The sequence below is a fragment of the Lactuca serriola genome, chromosome 3, assembly GCF_051521515.1.
Source record: "Lactuca serriola cultivar US96UC23 chromosome 3, Lser_US96UC23_V15, whole genome shotgun sequence".
NCBI classification, from domain to species: domain Eukaryota; kingdom Viridiplantae; phylum Streptophyta; class Magnoliopsida; order Asterales; family Asteraceae; genus Lactuca; species Lactuca serriola.
The window spans coordinates 244,092,914-244,113,320 of record NC_136410.1 but is presented as its reverse complement, the minus strand read 5'-3'; the positions used below and the strand labels follow the sequence as shown (position 1 = coordinate 244,113,320).

Below are 20,407 nucleotides of genomic sequence, written 5' to 3'. Positions count from 1 at the left end.
TAAGTATATCGTTGTTTCGATTTTCCACTGCCTAGTTTAGAGTGTATTTGATGCGTAGAAAACCCAACAGTAAGCTATTTTATTTTTATTTTGTATCGAGTGTTTTGCTAAGCCACTTTAGGGTTTAATAGTTTGTTTATGAAATTCTTTTTAGTTGGATTATTTCTTCTATTTTTTATTTCGTATTTGTGTTTGTTCTTTTTGATAAACGTTTTGTTTTCTGTTGTTTATTTTGAACAAAGGGTTTCAAGCTAAATTTTAATGTTTTGTTATTAATCAAGTTTTTCCTTTACATCTTTTTATTTGTTACCATTGTGATGTTCCAAGATATTTTCATATGATATTGGGTCATATGATATTTATTTATGAATCTTTTGTTGTTTAACCAACATGTGTTGTTTTATAACAGAAATGTGTATAAATATGTTACATCAAATCATTATGTTAGAATATAAATATGTTCAATGTCTATCATATTATATAGAATGTTTGTATTGTATACTTCAGAATAAATTACATATTTTTTAATGTCTACCGTATTCTATCTTAATTTAATTATAGTTTTATTCTTTTGGAAAGCACTATGAGACCTCGGTCTGTTAAAGGGAAGGTTTTCTTTAGGGATACCCTCCTCCCCCAGAAGGCTCTTCCGCATAGTCCCACCATTCACAAATAGACACATTTCTAAGGTCATCTAAGTCAAACAATAAGCAACTATTAAAGGTTGTTAGTCACTACTGCAGATTAATGTTATCACCCCAAGTGATCATTTTATGATAAAATATTTATAAATGAGTACTTGTTCTATAAATTACTTAATTGTGCCAAATAAGAACTTATGCACCCCTTTTATAAATACATGTTGATTATTTGCCAAAAGACTACATGTAAAACTTTATGGAAAATGAATACTAAACCATCGATCAAGCATTTTATCAAACACATAGCTTGCATGCAAAACCATCAAACACAGGCTTGTGCAATTTGAATTATTAGCAAACAAATTGAAACTGAATTTGTTGGAACTTGGAAGGTGATATTTGAAAAAGGTTTTCTGTGATATTGAAAAAAAAGGAAACCTTAATTGAGCTGATATTCATGACTACAAAAGTGGAAACGACTGCCCATGCATAATACATCAAATGTTTCTGAATCCAAATTAACATGTTTCTTTTTAAAGAAAGGGTCTTGTTTTTTTATTTATCGTTGACACCATATAAGATAAACAAGCTAATTAAGATGTCTCTAAGACACCATTTTACCTATTTATATCTAATATGTATTATAACTAAGGTCCTTCTTGAACTAGCGGAATACCAGTCCGTTGTCCGGGTTGGTCTTTATTTTTTTTTATATATTTTATAGTAAAGATGTCAATGTCATAGCTTGCCTAAAATATATTTAGATAGCAAAACATTTTCAGAATCATATTCTCATCAATCGATCTGTTGTTCCAAATTATGGTTTTTGTCAAAAATTGATCAAGGCGTATTTATACTTGGTTTGTTTATTGACGGATGGTTACATAATTGGAGTATTCCATACTTGTTACTGATAATCAAGTGTTCTACTTTTATTTTATTTTTCTTAGTAAAGGCCATTTACTTCATAGTATTTTCCGAATTATAGCATCATGCTTTCAATAGTCTTATTAAGACAACATACTTTGAGAAATCTATCATGTTATAGCAGTTAAAAGCAATTGCTTTGTATTTGTACTACATTTCTATAATTGTGTACATCTGGCAAAATACACTGCTATAAGAAGAGAAAAAAATAAAAGCAAGATGTTATATAAACAATTCAACTAAAGTACATTGTTATTTCTTGTATTTAATCTTTTAATCTATACAAAATGAAACTTTTGAAGCTGAATTCAATTGATAGAACACATTATGAAGATGTGATGAAACAACAAAAATATATCCCCAAAACTATACATAATGGACCTTTTAACAATTTAAAGTCAAATTCTATATAACAAAACACTTCTGAAGATTGTTATGCCCCGTGATTTGGATCTCGTGACTGGCCCTGTACTTGCACTTACAGGAGCCGTGAATCTTCCAGTAACCTAGCCCCTGCTGCAGGAGACTAAGCCAAATGAGAAAACTGATATTATTCTCTGATTGTTAAGAAATTCAAGCATGATTTATTCCAATAAAGACTGCCCTTTAAATAGGGAAAACATATACTTCAAAAATAAGGAAAGCAAATCTCCTAAATTACCAAGACATTGGAAATAGAATCTGACTCAAAACTAGACATTATCTAGAATTAAAATACTCCTAATTAATAGCATGCATAAAAAAACGAAATCCTTTTACTCTCATCCAATTGCCTTAGGTTCTTTCTTACGCTTCTGATAAACCTTGCCATATCTATTATCGGCGACCATAACATTACTCCCCTCCTCCGCATTGAGCTTGTCCTCAAGCTCGAAATCTGGATAAGCTTCTTGGAAGGTGGCTTGATCTTCCCAAGTAGCACTCTCGACAACATTAGGGGCCCACTGAACCAACAACTCTGGTTTGCCTTGCAAATTCCACATACATAACACTTTAACATGAGTACATAGAGTCTTGCCATCAAAGAGTTGTGGAAGTTTGGTAATCATATCAGGTGGGGACCTGTGATGTGGCTTCAATGAGGACACATGAAACACATTATGGATATGATACCCCTCTGGTAATGCCAACCGATAGGTGACCGACCCGATTTTTTCAGTAACACCAAAAGGTCCATAAAACTTAGGAGACAACTTAGTAAAAGTATTCATAGAAACGGACATCTGGCGATAATGTTGCAGTTTTAGCCAAACCTAATCACCCACCTGAACCGAGTTCCAGAAGGCGGTGGTGATCATCATAAGTTGTCTTCATGTGTTGTTGTGCTTTAGCCAGGCGGTTGCATGCTTCTTGCAGGAAGGTTGTACGGTCGATCAAGGTTTGGTCTACCGCATCCACCTTACACTGGGCTTTCACATAATTAAGCAAACCCGGTGGATCCGTGCCATAAACAAGTTTGAAAGGCATCGCCTGAAGAGCCGTGTGGTAAGATGTATTATAACAGTACTCTGCCCAAGGTACCCATGTAAGCCAGTGACACAGTTTATCCCCTGTCAAGCAACATAAGTACATTTCATGGTGTGATTAACCACCTTTGTTTGGGCATCACTTTGTGGATGGTAGGCTGTAGAAAAAGAGAGTTTTGTTCTAGAGAGACGAAATAATTCTTTCCAAAAGGCACTTTGGAAGATTTTATCCTGATCAGACATAATGGTTTCTGGAAGACCATGCAACTGAAAAATTTCTGAAAAAACACTCATGTAACTGATTCAACCGTGTACGGATGCCCAAGGGGGGTAAAATGGGCGTATTTAGAGAAACGGTCTATGACAACCAATAAGGCCGATTTTCCCGACACCTTGAGGAGAGCCTCAACAAAATCCATTGAAATATCAGCCTAGATCGTAGTAGGGATCGGGAAGGGCTGCAAAAGACCTGCAGACTGTAGTGTTTCCCATTTATTGCGTTGACACACCACGCAATTACGAACATAGTCTTGAACCGTCTTTTTCCATTCCTTCCAATTGAAATCTCGACGAATCCGCTCCATAGTTTTCTGAGTCCCTTCACGAGTAGAGTCATGAATATCAGATAGAACTGTCTCTACTAGCGGAGACATTGGTTGCAAATATGCTCCTTTATCGTAAAAAATGAGTCCATCTCGGACTGACCACTTGGTCGCCTCGGTCCCGCCTATAATCCATTGGCGCAGGTCTTGAGGTTCACACTAGTGTTGATCTCTTGTTGGAGGGCGGAAAAAATATCTATTTGGACTTCTTATAAAGCAAACAGTTCACCCACCCGATCTTTTCTTCCCGCATGGATAAGGCGTTTGTTGCCTTGTTAAGGGCCCGTGCACGATGTTCAACCTAAAAATCAAAGCCAAGAAGTTTACTGACCCAATGTTGTTGTGGCGAGGTTGTGAGGCGTTGTTCCATCAAAAAATTTAAGCTATAATGATCTGTCGTGATCAGGAATGGTCTGCCCCACAAGTAAGGTATCCAATGGGCAACGACCTTAGCTAAGCCAATTAGCTCTCGCTCATATGTTGGAAGTTTGTGGTGGTGGTCTGCAATTTTACAGCTAAAGAAAGCAATTGAGTGGTTGTTTTGCTGAGGGATTGTGCCGGTGCCACTACTTGATGCAATTTTACGGCTAAAGAAAGCAATTGGGTGTCGGTGCCACTACTTGATGCATCACACTCGACAACAAAAGTTTTTGAGAAATCAGGCAATGCTAAAACCGGTGATTCTGACAGTACGCATTTTGAACAATTTGTATAAATACTTAAATTATTAATTTAAATATAACATTACATGGTCAACTTAAATATAAATTTGAATTTAACTTAAACAACCTAAGGAATATATTGTAAATAGTTAAAAGTGATAAATTGTAGTGTCTTTCTAATAATGATTATAAGTTGGTTAATAAGGCTAAATAAATATCAAACCTAAAGTGTAATCATAAATAAACTAAATTTCAATATTAAGATAATATATTTACTTCTACTTATAAAGTTATGTATTTAACTTGTAACATATTATACTTTGTTTATTAGATTTAATATGTTGTTGTATTTAAACCATTATCAGTTTAAAGCTACAACTTTTCAACAGTTTGAATAAAATACTTAAATTGTTAATTTAAATATAACATTACAATGTTAACTTAAATATAAATTTTGGTTCCATTTAAAAACCCCAAAGAATATTTTGTGAATACTTAAAAGTGATAAATTGTAGTGCTATATGCAAAAACTAAATTGTAATATCAATTTAACTAAAATATTTCCTAAATATATTTTTATAATCGATAAAAAATTTCAAATAAGTAGCTTAAAATAACTTACAATAACAATAGTTAAAAATAGCTTTATATAAATGATTATATTGTTCCCTTTAAATCAAAAAACAATATTTGATATTTTAAATAATTATAATGATAGAAATATAAACGTTAGACAAATAAATAAAAAAAATTAATAAAAAATAATAACAACTGAAAATAACATTAAACCATATATTATATTTAACTTTATTCATGAGTAACTCGCAGGTAGAAGTCATTCAAACGATTGAGATTATGCAGTTATAATATATATATGTGTGTGTGTGTGTATATATATCATTATTATATACAAAAACCCTATCTCTTAATCTTTGGCTTTCAAGTTCACGCATTGTTGCTTTAAAGGCGCGTGAATCCCTGTTCTTCCACTCTCCCACTCTCACCGTTTTGTAGCCCAATGTATATCTTCCACAAAGGTAGACACGTTTCATGTCAAACTTCTCCACCGCTTACTGTTTTATGTTCCCTAGACTTTCGAGACCACCAAAACTTCCCTCCACCGCTCCATATTTATACCTGTTACAAACTTATCGTCAATTCCTATAAACCCTAAAATCAATTTCTCAAGGTTTTGTGCCAAATCCACCACCGTCATTCACCCCCCCCCCCAATTCTCTCCCTCTACCTATTTCTAAATTCTCTGATTAAAGAACCCATCACTCTCCTCTTCTCTCTTTCTTCTCAGTCTTCTCTTAATAATCAGTGTCACCACCCCTCGCACTCGATCGACGATCCTGGAAGTTGAACCCTACACCGGTGAGACGTTCATAATGTTGTAATGGAGACTTTTATTGAATTGATCTTTGAAAGGAAGTTCTGTATGGATCAAAGTTAATGCGAACATGTGATCCTTCAAAATTGATTTCATCAAAATCGTCACAACAAAAGAAACCTTTAATGGGTGAAACAAGTTATCGCCAGTCTCTATTCAGATTCATCAAAGACGCAGGGTAAATGGTTATGTGTGTTTTCTCTTCATCTTTTTCTCTCTGTCGCATAAGGTCCTCTTTAACATCAACGATTGTACAAGTAAGTTTAAATTTTGTCTTTTTGTTTTCTTATAATTTGGACTCCTAATTTGCTTTCATACATTCTTATACTAAATTGATTGTAATTTTCAGCACTTACCAAGGTACATGTGATTGAAAATCATGAAGGACTTGAATTTTCCCATCCCAACTCCCATTTTTTTCTCTCCTATGTTGACGAACATCTATGCAAATTTGGCCTCAATCGATTCTGCTTGATGATATTCAAGGAAAGCTACATTAGAATCGAGATATACCACCCCTATCTTTTGATATCTTGAGTAAAAAACCCTTAGCCCCTCCCTCTCTTACATATTCTTAAGTTTTTGTACCGCTAGTCAGCATTAGTAATTTAGGTGTTAGTCGATTATAGGTAGGAAAAAGAAACCAGACGGCTTTCGTTCCTCATTCAAGACATTAATTTTTACTTTCTTTTAGAGGAATTGGAAAAATGATGCTAACAAGGTTATAAGAGATTACTATAGAGCTGTGGAAAGCGATCGTACTTTAGTTAAGCATGTATTCTACATGGTGAAGGTCAATCACAGGTGAAATAGGAAAATCCTTCAAATTAGTTATGAAATTTTCTACAATTAAATAAGACTTTCAAGAAATTTTAGGTTGATTATGTTCTTTTCTCATCCATATTCATCTTTCTTGGCAGGGTTTTTTCTGTTGAAAGGGCTTCAATTGGTAATTTAATACAAGCTCTTGGAGTCTATTGATGACAAAAGGTACGGTTTTATTGCTTCTTCAACAAAACAATTAAATGCTAAATCTCAACGACAAAGACCAACATCAATAGAGGTTCTGAAATAAGTTGTCTTATAAGTAAAATTTATGTAAAGAAGATGAATCTGAAAAGTAACCACATGGTTAAACTCAATAATTCTTATATAGAATGGAGATAGAAAGAACTACTTTTAAATCACTAGAGGAATTTCAAAGTGTTTCTGGCCATCCAAGTGTCTCCCAAACAGATATGGATTTGAAAATACACACGGTATGTAACGACCCAATTTTCACGTCCAAAAACTTCGTTTTTAAAACATTACTTAAGAAAACATTAATAATTAAAACATTGTTTAATTAAATCATATCACAACGAAAACCAAATTTGAAAATCCACAACATATAAATAACCAAAATATCAGAGTATCAATCCCAAAATAATCTCATAACTGTGGAATCAATGAGTGTGTGTGATGAGCCGCTACCGCGCCTGCTCCTTCCCCTTAACTGAAGAGGTACCTGAAATAACAACTGAAAAATGTAAGCACAAAGCTTAGTGAGTTCCCCCATCGTACCACATACCATACAAACACATAACATACATACTGCCAGGCTATTCTGGGGTGCCTGACTACCCGATACGGCCATTCTGGGGTGCCGACTACCCGAGCGGCCATTCTGGGGTGCCGTCCTACTCGTGTTAAGCCATTCTGGGTTGCTGACTACCCGTGTCAAGCTATTCTGGGGTGCTGACTACCCGTCGGCCCTGACAACCGATCCTCAGGGACTATTTCACCCCCTACTGCTACTTACACATATATTCTAACATAACACATAATCAGACAGATCTGGGGTGTCTGAACTACCCTTCGGCCCTAACAACCGATCCTCGGGGACTGGTCCCCTCCTACTACCTCTATCGCATATAACATAACAGGACAGCATGCAAACATATCCTCACATACTGTCAGACATTTCTGGGGTGTCTGACTACCCTTCGGTCCTAACAACTGATCTCTACTTCTATCACATATAACATATCAGGTAGTAGCAAACCTAGATGATATCACAAAGACAATCATCTAACATACGACTCCTACTGGTTGGCCGGCATTGTGGCCGTAGACCCACCGCTACTGGAAGGTAACTCACCTCGAAGTAGCTGCTGATCTGATCGGGAACTGACTGTCTACTGCTGCTGATGCTGCTCCGGAAATCCTCCGGCTGTAATTCCCACAACATACTCAATCAATCACTGCTAACTGTCGTTTGGGTAAAATGACCATTTTACCCCTGACCATGTCATAAGTCAAAGTCAGAGTCAACTTTCAGTTGACCCGACTCGCCGAGTTGGCATTCCAACTCACCGAGACCTTATCCAATCGATTGTCTTGAATCCCGTCTCTACTCGTCGAGTTAGGCGTTGACTCGACGAGTTCTCCTTCTAAACTGATGTCCAAGTCCTTCATCCTAGTCGCCGAGTTGTATGAATAACTCGCCGAGTTCATCTTCATCTGATGAACACTTTATGCTGCGACTCGCCGAGTTGTATGAACAACTCATCGAGTCTGTTCTTGATCTAAGAAGATTGCCTTGAACTCGTCGAGTCAGGGCATTGACTCGCCGAGTTCCTTCATGGATGAGTTCGGCTTCCAACTCACTGAGTCACACCCCGTGACTCACTACTCCACTCAGCAACACGAAAAGGGGGAAAACTCGGGGACTCGCGACTCGACTCGCCGAGTCAGATGAACGACTCGCCGAGTCGGCCACATGCAACTTCTACACACGCGATTCTGCTTGAAACCAACTTATGCCATACATAGATCCGTGATCCTAAGGCTCAATTAACACGTAAAGTTTCCAGCTTTACATGTAAATAAGCAACCATGAGGGTTTTAGGGTTCAAAATGCACCAAAGGAGTAGATCTAGGGTTTTCATGCAATATGGGTCCACAAAAGGCAGTAGATCCAAGATCCTAGAGTTCGATCCCACCGAGATCTAGAGGTTACTCGGCTTATTACAAACCCTCAAACATACACAAGCTTGGAAATGGTTTAAGAAGGACTTTAATGGAGCTATAAGGAACAATAAGCACGAAAACAGAGGGGAAATCGAGTTTTACCTCAAGGAAGACACTGAGATTGCTCAAAGATGGCTGACCTCCTCTTCTTCTTCTTGATCCACTCTTCTCCCTTCTCCAAAACTTCAAAAACACACTAAGAATGCTTCAAACTCTCAAGGAATAAGGCTTGAACGAAGATTAGGGCGCTAGGGGTGAATGGGGCGAGCTTGGGGACGGAGAAGAGGGATTAAATAGGGTGCAAACCCCTGAAACTTAGGGTTTCATCAAACAGCGGTGACTCGCCGAGTCAGGATATGGACTCACCGAGTCACCAACTTAAATGTGTCTCGGGTCCCGTCTCTACTCGGCGAGTCGGACCTACAACTCGCCGAGTCCAAGGCTTAAAATGAAAAATACTAAAATGAAATTTACGTACCAGGAACTAGGTGCTACACGCTAGAAAATTGGTAAGTAATACGTACTTTTTATTTATATTTTTCATCTATGATTTCAATATAATATTTTATAGTTGGCGTATTGGTAATTTGGTATGCAGTTTCAATAACTTTGTTTCACATCGGTGATTGTAAGTAATTTACTGAAACTTATATGTTTTTTCATGTGGGCAAGATTCTGGAGGTAATCTATATGTAGATCAAGTATTAATTAATTTTATAATTCACATCTTATATATAGGTTTGGTTGGCTTTTTGACATGTTACGATTTTATAAATACTTAGCTAGGGTTATGGGAACCTATGGCCACCATGATCTTGAATATTTATCCCCAAGTGTGCTTGCCTGAACCACGGGTAAGATCAACACTATGTGCCAATAGATACTTATATTTCAAATTCCTTGATACTTGGTTGTAAAACTTAGAATGGTATTTTTGGTATATAGGTTTTTATACTTAATCTCATAGCGTCACAAGTGGAAGGAATTAATGTCTTTATAAGAAAAAAATTGTATGTAGAATGCTATAACGTAGTTTTCTAAAGTACAACCTCTTAACAGGAGAAAATAAAAGTAGGGTGCTATTTATGTATTTAACCCTTAACAAAAAATAATTTTAATGCTCTTTTTGTAATTTCACCACAATAGTACTTTACTTTATGATCTAAGATACTGTCATAATTTATGAAAATGAAAAGTTAGCGACATTTAATTCCTACCCATTATATTCTCATGTGTTGGTATTTATATTGTGATTTTATAAAAAAAATCTTATTTTTATGGAAAATGAAATGCAAAAACATAAATTAGATATGAATTTAAGTCCTAAAACGTCAATTTTATATGTTATGAAGAACAACACACTTCTGTTGTGTTGAATGTATTTTTTGGTTCATTTGTAAACAGTAATATTTCTTAAATGATCGGTGATAAAGCTAGTGGCCCGTGTCTCATATTATACATGTTGAGATTCTTAATTTAACTGGTTTAATGCTTGATATTCCTTTTTCCTATGAATGACTTTTAAATGTGATTTTGTTTTATTTATACATGTAGGGAATCAATTGACAAGATTCGTCCAAACAATGAGTGTGAACAGCTTGTTCTGCAATTTGGATTTAATCTAGGTGTACAAAATCAGTTTGATCTAAACTTCTAACATGTCTATATATCATGACTACTTCACTAATTTAGCCTCCTTTTATTTCAATTTATAATCATATTTATGAGGGCTACAAAATGTTTCAGAAATTAAAAGGTGAACTTGAATCCAACTGTAACTTCATGACGAGCAGAAGGCAGGAAATATCAATCTACTTCATTTATGTGTTGATAGCACTGCACTTTCAATTTCTTTTTGGTCATGCATTGTACATTGAATATCTACATATTAACCTTACATGCTTAATGTTGTTACAATTGTTATAAAATTTACCAAAGAAATCTCTGTGGGCCGTGCTAAGCATGACCCTTAGACCTTGCTAGTATATATATATATATATATATATATATATATATATATATATATATATATATATATATATATATATATACACTATCATATAATTCAAAATAATCAATATATTATATCAATTTAGTATACGGATTATTATATCAAATTTAACAACAACGTTATTGTTATATTAAAAAAAACATATATTTGTAGAAAAACCTATTTTTTCGAAATAGCTAAAAAGTTTAAATATAAGATCTAAATCAAATGTCAAATTAACAAAAAAATGATTAAAAATTAATTTTTATAATAATACTTTTTTTCTCGAAATAGATAGTTTGAATTAAATTAAAAATATTAAAAATTTAAATATAAAACATGTATCAAAAGATAGTTTTAAAATTTATTAAAAACAATAAAGATATAAATAAAATGTTAAATATGAAAACCTACATCGTAATTTCAAGTTCACACATAACCTATATAAATTTCACTAAAATAATATCAAATAAAATATGTTTATCTAAATTAATTTTTTTTTTATTTTCACATATGACGATTATTAAGATGATGCGGCTTTAAATAGAATAATATGAGATCTATCATTTGATATTCATAAATTAATTACGAAAATAATTCCGTACACTCATGTTTGATAATATTTATCATTTATTTAAAATACTTAAAATATTTTATAATAAATTAGTGTACAAATTATTAATTTAAAGTTATTAATAAAAATATATTTATTTTAATAACATATATTTATCAATATTTTAATTATAACCGCATAACAAACGAATATCGCTAGTTAAAATATAATAATATGGTAAATAAATTTTTGTAATTACTATCCTTTAGTTAATAACTCTAATATTTTGTGTTTGTAGACAATAATCTTTTATGTTCAGGGCCACAAATTAACTTGTGATGTGCGTTAATTCTGTCCACATCTTTACACTAAGCAAAATTCAGATTGTTCTCTTTATGCTTCCACTTCATCCACATCTAAACAATAATTGACATCATCCCCTTTGCATCGGTTTCATCCACATCTCTACTATATTCTCTGCTCTTCTTATCATAAACAATGGCTGAAAGCGTTCTTTCTGCCTTCTTAACAGTGGTCTTTGAAAAGCTTGCCTCTGAAGCCTTGAAGAAGATCGCTCGTTCCAAGGGAATTGATTCTGAGCTCAAGAAATTGAAGAGGTCATTAGACAGATCCAGGATCTGCTTAATGATGCTTCTCAGAAGGAGATAGTTAATAAAGCTGTTAAAAGATGGCTGATTGGCCTCCAACATTTAGCTTATGATATAGATGACGTGCTTGACGATTTGGCAACCGAAGCTATGCATCGAGAGTTGACTGATGAATCTGGAGCCTCCACCAGCTTGGTAAAAAAGCTAATCCCGACTTGTTGCACAAATTTTTCACTAAGTACTAGGATGCGTAGCAAGTTAGATAATATTACCATCAAGTTACAAGAACTGGTAGACGAAAAAGATAATCTTGGTTTAAGTGTGATTGGTGAAAGCCCAAAGCATACGAACAGAAGATTACAGACCTCTTTGATAGATGCATCTAGCGTTGTTGGTCGTGAAGATGATAAGGATGCGTTGCTCCATAAGCTACTGCGGGATGAACCAAGTGATAGAAACTTTAGCATCGTGCCCATAGTTGGTATGGGTGGGGTGGGTAAGACCACTCTAGCTAGAGTTTTGTATGATGAAATGCAACGGAAGGATCACTTCGAACTCAAGGCGTGGGTTTGTGTTTCCGACGAGTTTGATATCTTCGGTATAAGCAAAACTATATTTGAAATTTTGAATCCATAGGTGGGGAAAACCACGACATTAAGGATTTAAATTTGCTTCAATTAGCTATAAAAGAAAAGATCTCAAGAAAACGATTTCTTCTTGTTCTTGATGACGTGTGGAGTGAACGCTATGCTGATTGGGAAATTCTGGAACGCCCATTCCGCGAAGGGGCAGCTGGAAGCAAAATTATCATAACGACTAGGAAGTTATCATTGCTGACCCAATTGGGGTATGACCAACCTTACCGTCTTTCGGTTTTGTCACATGACAATGCTCTATCTTTATTTTGTCAACATGCCTTGGGAAAAAGCAACTTTGACTCACATCCAACACTAAAACCACATGGTGAAGGTATTATCAACAAATGCGACGGTTTGCCATTAGCTTTGATCTCACTTGGGAGGTTGTTGAGGACAAAAACAGACAAGGAAGAATGGAAGGAAGTGTTGAATAGTGAGATATGGGGGCCAGGAAAGGGAGATGAGATTGTTCCGGCTCTTAGACTAAGCTACAATGATCTCTCTGCCTCTTTGAAGCAGTTGTTTGCATACTGCTCCTTGTTCCCAAAAGACTATTTGTTCAATAAGGATGAGTTGATTTTGTTGTGGATGGCAGAAGGGTTTGTGCACCAATCAACCACAAGCAAGTCGATGGAACGCTTGGGTCATGAAGGTTTTGACGAGTTGTTGTCAAGGTCATTTTTTCAACATGCCCCTGATGACAAATTGGTGTTTGTGATGCATGACCTGATAAATGACTTGGCCAAATCTGTGAAGGGTGAATTTTTTTCAAGGTTGGACATCCAGATGAAGAAGGAAATTAGGAAGGAAGCTTTGGAAAAATACCACCATATGTCATTTGTTTGTGAGGATTACATGGTTTACAAAAGGTTCGAGGCATTCAAAGGAGCTAGAAATTTGAGAACATTCTTAGCAGTGTATGCTGGGATAAAAGAAAGTTGGAGAACATTTTACATATCGAATAAGGTCCTGGATGACCTACTCCACGAGTTACCTTTGTTAAGGGTCCTCAGTTTGTGTCAACTTAACATAAGCATGGTACCTGAATCCATTGGTAGTTTGAAGCACTTGCGGTATCTTAATTTATCTCGAACTGAAATAGCATGTCTACCGGATAATGTCTGCAACCTTTGTAATTTACAGACGTTGATTGTTTCTGGCTGTTATAGTTTGAAAAAGTTGCCCAAGAGCTTCTCAAAGCTTATAAATTTGCACATTTTGACATGAGGAATACTCCACGTGTAAAGAAGATTCCCTTAGGGATTCTTGAGTTGAAAAGCCTACAAACTCTCTATGGGATCGTTATTGAAGGAAACAATGCAATTTCAATAACCGAGCTTAAGGACTTAAAGGATCTCCAAGGGAAAATTACCATTAAGGGGCTGGAAAAAGTACAAGTCTCAGTGCATGCACAGGAAGCGAACTTATCTGAAAAGAAGATAAGCGAGTTAGATTTAGAATGGAGTGATGTATTTGATGGTTCTCGAAAGGAAACAGGAGGTCCTGAATGTGCTGAAGCCTTGTAGTGAAAAACTAAAAAGCCTAGGAATTGCGTCATACGGAGGTTTAGAGGTTCCAAGTTGGATTGGGGATCCCTCATTTGGTCGGCTGACTCGTGTTTCGATAAGTGGTTGTAAAAACTGTACATTTCTACCGCCACTTGGGCAGTTACCATTACTTAAGGAGTTGTATATTGGAGGGATGAATGAGGTAAAAGTTGTGGGTCCGGAGTCACTTGGGACCGGTCTTGCATTCCCTTCACTTGAAAAATTATGGTTTTATGATATGGATGGGTGGGAGGCATGGTCAACCAATAATAGTGGGGTTGTCCGTACATCATTTCAATGCCTTCAAGAGCTTCATATTGAAAGTTGTCCTAATTTGGTTAGAGTCTCACTTGAAGCGTTACCTTCACTGAGGGTTCTAATGATTCATGGTTGTGGCCATGAAGTGTTAAGAAGTTTGGTCCGTGTAGTTTCATCGATCACCAAGTTGAATATTAGTAATATCTTAGGACTTGATGATAAGGTGTGGGGAGGTGTTATAGAATATCTTGGGGCAGTTGAAGAACTAAGCATTGAAGAGTGTAGTGAAATAAGATACTTGTGGGAATCAGAAGCAGAGGCAGGTAAGTATCTTGTGAATTTAAGGAAGTTGGAAGTAAGTAATTGTTCAAAATTGGTAAGTTTAAGAGAGAAAGAGGAGGAGGATAATTGTGGAAGCAACCTAACATCTCTTACCATCTTGGCCGTATTGGGTTGTAAAAGCTTGGAGCATTGCAACTGTCCAAATAGCCTCAAGTCACTTACCATCCGGAATTGTAATAAATTATCGGAAAAGGAGTTGATAGGAGGACACGAGAAGCCTCTGATCAACTCAAACATACTCATGCTTGAATCTGTATACATAACTGATCGGCCAAATCTGAAATCGATCACTGAATTGAGTTCCTTCAATCACCTCAGGGATCTCGTAATAGAAAATTGTCGAAATATGGTGTCATTTCCTGACCACGAGTTGCCGAACTCCATGTGTTAACACATCTGGCAATAGTAAATTGTAAAAGCATGGATGCTTCCTTTTCTTGTGGGCTTTGGCCTCTAAACTTGTGTTGCCTTGAAATAGGGGGGTTGAAGAAGCCCATTTCAAAGTGGGGCCCACAGACTTTCCCAACCTCACTTGTGGACATGCGGTTAACAGGTGGAGAGTCAGAAGACGTGAGTAATTTCAGTCAGTTGTCCCATCTTCTTCCTTCATCCCTTAAACGTCTTGGCATAAGTATATTTGAGAAAGTGGAATCAGTTTCAATGGGACTCCAACACCTCACCTCTCTGCAGCATCTCACCATTGACAACTGCCCAAACACAAGAGATCTACCGGAAATGTTGCTGCCTTCACTTTTGAGTTTGACTATATTTGAATGCCAAAATCTGAAAGAAAGGAGTGGTAAATACTGGCCCCTCGTCTCACATATCCCCTACATTCACATAACTTGAGGAGTTACAAGCTTAATCTGAAGGTATGTTTCTCCCTCTGCCTTTGATAAATTATAAATATAATAATTGGTTTTGCTTTTTTTCAATCAACAAAATGCAAGTATTATATCAACATAAGCATGTATATATAAAAAAATGTTTGCGCGCCAATATATGGTTGCCAAGATGGACATGCCATTGCTTCTTTTTTGTTTTATAGCTTTTGAATACGATTGAGGTTGTCTACATGGGAAGCCCACCATGAATTCCAAAATAAGTCAAAATGGGTAACAAGTGTAAATACTTCAAATCTTTAAGAAAAACAAAATATTCAAAATTCTAAAGTAATTTGTGAATTAGGATTGATCATGGAGTTTGTATTATTTGGTAAAGTTCTACAAGTCAGATTTAGAATAATGTATTCCCTGGTAGCTACTGATTACTATGTTCTTTATTCAATGATCTATCTAACCTATTAAAAGTAATACTAAGTAAACCCATCACCACCTTTAAAAATTCAAATGAAGTAAGCGAATGGAAGTTTCATTAAATAGGTCGATTTTGATTTATTCTGCAGTCTCTGAGTTTGAGATTTAGACTGAAAACAGAACAAAAACAGAGGAAACCGTCTGCTGTTCCAAGATGTTGAAGTCACCACAATTTGTAGTCTTTGGCATGTAACTCTGACTTGTATTAGCAGTTGTATAACCATCTTGCTTTATGAAATTTGGTAGGTCACTTTGAGAAATTGAACACTTTCATATTTGAGTTTGAGAATCTACATGTATCCCTGTATTTTGCAAAATTAGTCAGAAGATAAGCCCCTCCATCTGCCTTTCACTTCTTTTAGTACACATATGCATAAATCAGATAATGCATTATGCTTTCACCCTAAAAGCAGCCCTTAGAGATTTTCTCAGCATAACGTATATTTATCAATATCTGATAGTTCTTTTGTTGGTGAATGTCATGTAGTTGTGAACATGGAAGGGCCATGGTGGATTGCAAAATAGATCAAAATGGTTAACAATTTAAATATTTTAAAATTTTAAAAAACATATGGTGGATTTCGATACCATGGTGTTGAATTGATTAAATTTGAAAAAAGTTCAATTTTGATGTGTAGGTGGAAATACTACTTGGGTATTCAACTGTTGATAATTTGGGAAAGGACTGCATATGAGAGGAAACATGGTTTGTAATTGCTCACTCTGTCTATCGGATGAGAAACCAACTTCGACACTTGTGAAGTTGAAAAAATAGTCCAATGCTCTTTGCTGGAACTGATTACAGCAAGATATCAAATTAAATACTCTTGTACATCTGGTACTCTTATTACTGTTACCAAATAAAACTAAGGGTCTTCCTTAGACCCTTAGTTGGAATATAATTAGATTGGATTATTTTGTGTTGGTTGGGTTCAAGTAAATGAGTATTTAAGATTTGCGCTCATGATATGGTCCCATCTGAATAAATGTTAGTGTTAAGTTCTAAATGGATTTCCTCAGGACAGATTAGAATCCCCAAATTTAACATGTCAAGACTTGTTTCAGACTATCATCTTAATTTCTTCTTCAGATTTTTCTTTAAACATTCAAGTTCACCACAAGGGAGTTGTATTCTCATGGGGAAGGCCGATGAGGAGGAGGTGCTCTCTTTGCTTTCCTTTTAGTTTATTTAGATCATTCAATTTCCCTCTTTAAATTTCTTTCAGTACCTACCTCCCAGCCATTTGTAACAGACTCCATGCTCCTGATGTAACTAACTTCCGTTGACTTTTGTAATTGACCCAGACACTCCTTGACCAATTGACTCGGTTTGACTTTGTATCTTGAGTATCTAGAATATGTGTTTCGTAATAATGGAGGGCTAACAAATGCTTACCAAGTGCCTACAAGGTTGGGTTGCTAATTTAACCAACTATATCAATGTACTTTTAATTTTTATATCTAATAAGTACTTCTAAAAAATACTCTAATTACAAATCAATGAAAGTGCGTTGTTATTTATATTTGGATGATATTATTATTATAACGAGGTAAAATTCTCCAAGTACAATGTTGTAGTATGAATAAAAGAAAATAGGATGCTATAATAACAAATCCATGGAAGTGTGTTGCTATTTCTTGCATATAACTCTAATCATTAATAGAAAAACATTTGTTATTATAAAGGCAGGAACATATCGGGGTTAATGAGAATTTGTCACACTTGAGCTTTTAGGCCATACCCTAATTCATGAATTTATTAAAATAATTTTCCGAATCTAGACATGATTTAGCAACAACTGACCCTCAACATTTTTATGCTACATAATGTGAGACGAGAGTTTATTCTTGCAATGATGGAAACAACCATTATGTGCATAGGCATAAAAAGTTGAGTTTTTAAGGACTTTAATCTCTAAATCATGTGCTTTACAAGTTTCAACCATCACTAGGGTCCTCTAGATCTTAAACAAATCTACTTTTGAGAATTATGCTTATACGATTAAATGATAGTTTTTTTTTAACTTACACGGCTAACCAAAAGTAGATAGAAAAAATGAGACAAAGAAAGAGAAATAACTTGGATTAGTGGAGACAACTACACTCATCTGAACACCTAATCAATCACCTAAAAATCAATGTCGCAGATAACCTATAGAAAAGAATCAAAAAACAATGCCCTTGCTTTGCCTTTGGCTGAGAAAAGAATCTTTTTCAAAGCCCAAAAATGAAAACAAGGCATAGAAGTTAAATATCAATATAAACATACAAATAAAATAAATGATATGCTACAAATTTGGAGAATTCATCTATGCAACATCTCTAAGGTCATCATCTGATTCAAACAATATGCTTTCATCAAGTGGGAAGTCACCAGTAGTTGCATTAAAGTATGGTTCATTAAGAAGATCAAACCACTTAGACCCATCCACAACCACAAAGGACTTTTGAAGGTCAATACTCACTATTTTATATTGATAAGCATGACTGAAGTTATCACCCAAAGTGAACAATTTAGGATAAAATATTAATAAACGAGTATATTATATAAGAATCAATTAGTAACAAATTGATTATTCAACTAAGAAAAAATAAAGAAAAACTGGGATTAGCATCGAGCCCTCAAGATAAGATCCTCCTCCGATCAAATTGAAGAATTTTCCATTTAATTGTTTTAGATTTCTCACATATTATAATCCATACAAAATTGATAAATTCCATCACACCCGACATAATATATAGTAAATTGATTTACGGAAAGCTTTAAAGTAGGTATTAGATATCGTTGTATTTCAGCATGTATATCTTGTAGAATATTTTATATATTGTAAAGATATTGTAGATTATATTGCCTAATATAAAGGCACTTTGTAATTGTATTTATTCAGAGCACAATGAAATCAAAGGACACGATTCTAAAGCCTATTCTTTCATGGTATCAGAGCTCCAATTGATCCTCTCCTAACCCTATTTTTTTTTCTTTTCATTACCGGCAACCTCTCTCTTCTGATCTCTACCATTCACGTCTTTCTCAATGGCTCTCCACCCTGCTCTCACTGTTACCAACATTCACAACTTCATTCCCATCAAACTCGAGATGGAAAACAGCTCCTACACCACCTGGTCCGAGCTCTTTAAGATTCATTGCAGGGCCTTTGAAGTCATCGACTTCATCATCCCCCCTACACCTGCTACCTCATCTTCTGAAAAAGATAAAGCAAAAGCACCAGCTGATCTTCAACTTCATTCCCGCCTCGATGCCCTAGTACTTCAGTGGATCTACAACACCATCTCCCACGACCTTCTTCACGCCATTCTTATTCTTGACTCCACTGCTGCCAAAGCCTGGGCAGCCCTTGCAAACATCTACCAAGACAACAAAAATTCTCGGGCTGTTTATTTGGAACATAAGCTAACCACCACCCGCCTTGACAATTTTTCTGATGTTACATCCTATTGCCAAGCCATGAAATTACTTGCGGATCAACTTGCTAATGTGGGAGCTCCAGTCTCTAACAAACGCCTTGTCTTACAAATCATTGCAGGTCTCTCCGAACAATACGATAGGATTGCCATGCTGATTCAACAATCTGATCCTCTTCCAGATTTCTAAAATGTCCGATCCAAGCTTATTATGGAGGAAACCCGAAAGTCCAACCAAGCATCCCACACGGCTTTGATCTCCACTACTAACCCGGGAACCCTACCTTCTCCTCAACCTCGACCTGATAGTAGCAGGGGCCGTGGCAACTTCCACAACCGGGGACAAGCTCTATACACCATGTCCCTCAACCCTCCGGACAACAATTGGTACATGGATACCGGTGCCACATCCTACATGACAAACAACTCAGGTACTATCTCGTCTCATTTTAACAATAATACATTAAATTATATCACGGTTGGTGACGGTTCCAGAATACCCATACACGGATCCGGTCATACCATCTTAAAATCCCCTTTTCCACCTCTTAAACTTAACAACATTCTTTTCTCTCCTCATCTCATCAAAAATTTATTATCAGTTCGTCGATTCACAACCGACAACCAAGTTTCCATTGAATTTGATGCTTTTGGTTTTCTTGTGAAGGATTATCCACTACAAGAAAAAAGGCCTTTTACGACGCGCAAAACACGACGCTCTTTGATTTATGTTACGCATTAGAGAGCGACATTAAAAAAGTGTCATCTCTTCAAAAAATTTAAGGATTTAGGTCGCGCATTACTGAGTGCCCTTAAATTAGTGTCTCATGTAAAAATATTAAAAACACGGAGGGCACCTATAATAAAAAGGGCGTCCTCTACAAATGTCGCTTTATAATTTTTAAAACGCGCGTTTCTGGGACTCAGGGGGGAAACTAAATCCCCCAAAATTTTGAACACCCGCTTCCTCTTCCTCTCTACTCTCTACACCCGCCAAATCGATCGACTTCATTCTCTCCCTTCTTTCTC

At 35.7% G+C, this 20,407-nt stretch overlaps 1 protein-coding gene and 1 pseudogene across 2 annotated transcripts; both read left to right on the top strand.

The window, feature by feature from the left end:
* Window positions 1–11,668: 11,668 nt before the first annotated feature.
* Window positions 11,669–16,919, top strand: LOC145093816 (putative disease resistance RPP13-like protein 1; annotated as a pseudogene). Its single transcript, XR_013703099.1, has 2 exons — window positions 11,669–15,511; window positions 16,594–16,919. The product of XR_013703099.1 is annotated as a putative disease resistance RPP13-like protein 1 (transcript).
* Window positions 16,920–18,989: 2,070 nt separating this feature from the next.
* LOC145096137 (uncharacterized) lies at window positions 18,990–19,568 on the top strand. The gene has a single exon (XM_079033906.1). The coding sequence runs from the start codon at window positions 18,990–18,992 to the stop codon at window positions 19,566–19,568; it is 579 nt and encodes a 192-aa protein (XP_078890032.1).
* Window positions 19,569–20,407: the final 839 nt, after the last annotated feature.